Source organism: Austrofundulus limnaeus, unplaced genomic scaffold (assembly GCF_001266775.1).
Source record: "Austrofundulus limnaeus strain Quisiro unplaced genomic scaffold, Austrofundulus_limnaeus-1.0 Scaffold337, whole genome shotgun sequence".
Lineage (NCBI taxonomy): Eukaryota > Metazoa > Chordata > Actinopteri > Cyprinodontiformes > Rivulidae > Austrofundulus > Austrofundulus limnaeus.
Window position 1 is genome coordinate 695,222 of NW_013952739.1, and position 3,153 is coordinate 698,374.

General features: G+C 44.8%; 1 protein-coding gene across 1 annotated transcript in view; it reads left to right on the plus strand.

The window, feature by feature from the left end:
• Positions 1-3,153, plus strand: part of rmc1 (regulator of MON1-CCZ1) — a gene marked incomplete in the record, with an annotated part of 13,764 nt that overhangs the window by 7,324 nt on the left and 3,287 nt on the right. The window contains 12 exon segments of the mRNA XM_014022617.1: positions 233-331; positions 435-524; positions 596-701; positions 779-887; positions 957-1,001; positions 1,129-1,182; positions 1,273-1,401; positions 1,487-1,593; positions 1,663-1,782; positions 1,862-1,939; positions 2,041-2,145; positions 2,276-2,344. Of these exon segments, the coding sequence (XP_013878071.1) occupies positions 233-331; positions 435-524; positions 596-701; positions 779-887; positions 957-1,001; positions 1,129-1,182; positions 1,273-1,401; positions 1,487-1,593; positions 1,663-1,782; positions 1,862-1,939; positions 2,041-2,145; positions 2,276-2,344 (1,111 nt within the window).

Consider the following 3,153-nt stretch of genomic DNA (forward strand, 5'->3'; position numbering starts at 1 on the left):
GTTAATGTTTATTATCTGTAGTTAATGTTTATTATCTGTAGTTAATGTTTATTATCTGTAGTTAAACGTTTATTATCTGTAGTTAATGTTTATTATCTGTAGTTAAATGTTTATTATCATAGTTAATGTTTATTATCTGTAGTTAAATGTTTATTATCTGTAGTTAATGTTTATTATCTGTAGTTAATGTTTATTATCTGTAGTTAAATATTAATTGTTATATTCAGAACAGTACCATGTCCAAGATGACCAAGTTTGAGATTGAGCTGCCCGTCATCCCCAAACCGGCCAAGCTCAGCCTGTCTGAGAGGGACATCGCCATGGCGACCATGTAAAAGCCTGACTTTGTTTAGTTAGATCAGTGAACTGGACCGTCTGTGGGTCCAGTCTGATGTGTGTCAGTAAAATAAGCAGACTGTGTTCTGTGGCTGCAGCTATGGGCAGCTGTACGTCATGTACCTGAAGCATCAGTGCAGATCAGCCAACAGTCCAGGAGCTGAGGTGGTTCTGTATCATTTACCCAGGTAAGRCTGCTCACCTGGTTCTGGTTCAGGTGAGCTTTGTTCAGGTAAAAGAATCAGTTTGTTTCCATCAGGGAGGCTCCGTGTAAGAAGAGCCACGTGTTGAAGCTCAACATGACGGGTAAATTTGCTCTGAACGTCGTGGACAACCTGGTGGTGGTTCATCACCAGAGTTCTCAGGTCAGAGAGGCCCACATCCCAGAACCTGAGCAGAATCTGAGCAGAACCTGCTGACCTCCTGCCTGTTTGTACTTCAGACTTCCCTGATCTTTGACATCAAACTGAAGGAACTGGACAGTTCTGTTAACACGCACCAGCCCGTCCTGCCGGCCCGGTCCATTCACCCCTACAGGATCCCTCTGTCAGGTGAAGACCCGGTCCGGTCTCACAAACCGAGTGCTGGTACCTGAAGTCTGAGTCTGTGTGTCTCTGCAGGTCCAGCTGTGGTCCAGTCTCAGCCTCCGGTTCCGTGTCAYCTCTGTATCCTTCAGAACCGATCCGTTCCGATGGACCAGAACCCACCTTAAAACAAGGATTTATYCTTTTATTTTGAAATAAGAGCGCTTTAATTTGATAAAAAGTCTGATCCTCCTGAACTTTGAGCCAGACTCTTCCTCCTGGAGCGTCTTCCAGCCCGACATCATCATCAGCGCCAGTGAAGGTTTGTCAGACCGGTTCCAATATTTCAGGCTTTTATTTTGAAACAGAAGCTGTGATTGGTTGAGGTGTGGTGTGCTCACCTGTCTGTCAGGTTACCTGTGGTACCTGCAGGTCAAGCTGCCCCCCACCGTCCACCTGCTGCAGGACAAAGGCAAGCTGATGGACTTCCTGTTGCGGCGGCGAGACTGCAAGATGGTGATCCTGTCTGTGTGCGCTCAGAGTACGTGTCCTCAGCGGGACAGGAAGTAGTCTGAACCACATCCTGTTGGTCTCTGTAACCCGTCTGGTTCCTGGTTCTGTTCCAGTTCTGGACGGCCGGGAGAAGGGAAGTCTTCCTGTGGTGGCGACGGTCTTGGACAAGCTGAACCAGGTCTACAAAGACTACCTGGATGCAGAGCAGAGCTACACGGCGGTGAGTTCAGGGACCGTTCGGAGCCCGAGACAAGATTTCAGATTAAAAGTCTTCCTGTGGGGTCCCTAGGCCATGGAGTCCGGTCCGAGTCGAGGCAGCGCCACTCAGAAGCGCCCGGTCAGAACCCAGGCCGTCATCGACCAGTCGGACATGTACACTCACGTCCTGTCAGCGTTCACCGAGAGGAAGGTACCGACAGGAAGTCCTGTTACGGGTCAGAACTTATGTAGACCTGCAGCTGGGTCTGACAGATCTGTGTCTCCTGCAGGACGTGTCCCACAAGTTCATCATCGCTGTGCTCATGGAGTACATCCGCTCTCTCAACCAGTACCAGATCCCAGTCCAGGTAAACCAGGACCACCTTCATAAAGACTAACCTGACTCCAGTCTAACTGTTGATCTGGACCAGACCTGACCTGGTCTGACCTGGTCTAACCTGTGTTTCAGCATTACCTGTATGAGCTGGTCATCAAGACCCTGGTCCAGCACAGCCTGTTCTACATGCTGCACCAGTTCCTGCAGTACCACGTCCTGAGTGACTCCAAACCACTGGTGAGTCCAGGTCCAGAACTGGTCCCAGGTGTCCCACATCAGCATGTTGTCCTTGTCTGAGACAGTCTGAGTCTGGAGGACAGTCCTCTGGTGTAGGTTGGACCTCTAACTGGACCTTCTTGTCTTCCAGGCGTGTCTTCTTCTGTCCCTGGAGAGCACATACCCTCCTGCTCACCAGCTGTCCCTGGACATGCTGAAGGTCAGACAGGAAGTCATGCTCTTATTCTGAAATGTGCCTCATGGTAATAGGTGTTAGTAGTTACTAGTAAATGTTAGTAGTAGGTAATAGTAGTTAGTAGTAGATGTTAATAGTTACTAGTAGATGTTAATAGTAAATGTTACTAGATGTTAATAGTTACTAGTATATGTTAGTAGTTAGTAGTAGATGTTAATAGTTACTAGTAGATGGTAGTAAATGTTAGTAGATGTTAATAGTTACTAGTAGATGTTAGTAGTTAGGTATTAGTAGTTAGTAGTTAGGTATTAGTAGTTAGGTATTAGTATTAGTAGTTAGGTATTAGTATTTAGTAGTTAGGTATTAGTAGTTAGTAGTTAGGTATTAGTAGTTGTAGTTAGGTATTAGTAGTTAGGTATTAGTAGTTAGTAGATAGGGATTAGTAGTTAGGGATTAGTAGTTAGTAGTTAGGTATTAGTAGTCAGGTATTAGTAGTCAGGTATTAGTAGTTAGGTATTAGTAGTTAGTAGTTAGATATTAGTAGTTAGTAGTCAGGTATTAGTAGTCAGGTATTAGTAGTTAGTAGTTAGGTATTAGTAGTCAGGTATTAGTAGTTAGTAGTTAGGGATTAGTAGTTAGTAGTCAGGTATTAGTAGTTAGGTATTAGTAGTCAGGTATTAGTAGTTAGTAGTTAGGGATTAGTAGTTAGTAGTCAGGTATTAGTAGTTAGTAGTTAGGTATTAGTAGTCAGGTATTAGTAGTTAGGGATTAGTAGTTAGTAGTCAGGTATTAGTAGTTAGGGATTAGTAGTTAGTAGTCAGGTATTAGTAGTT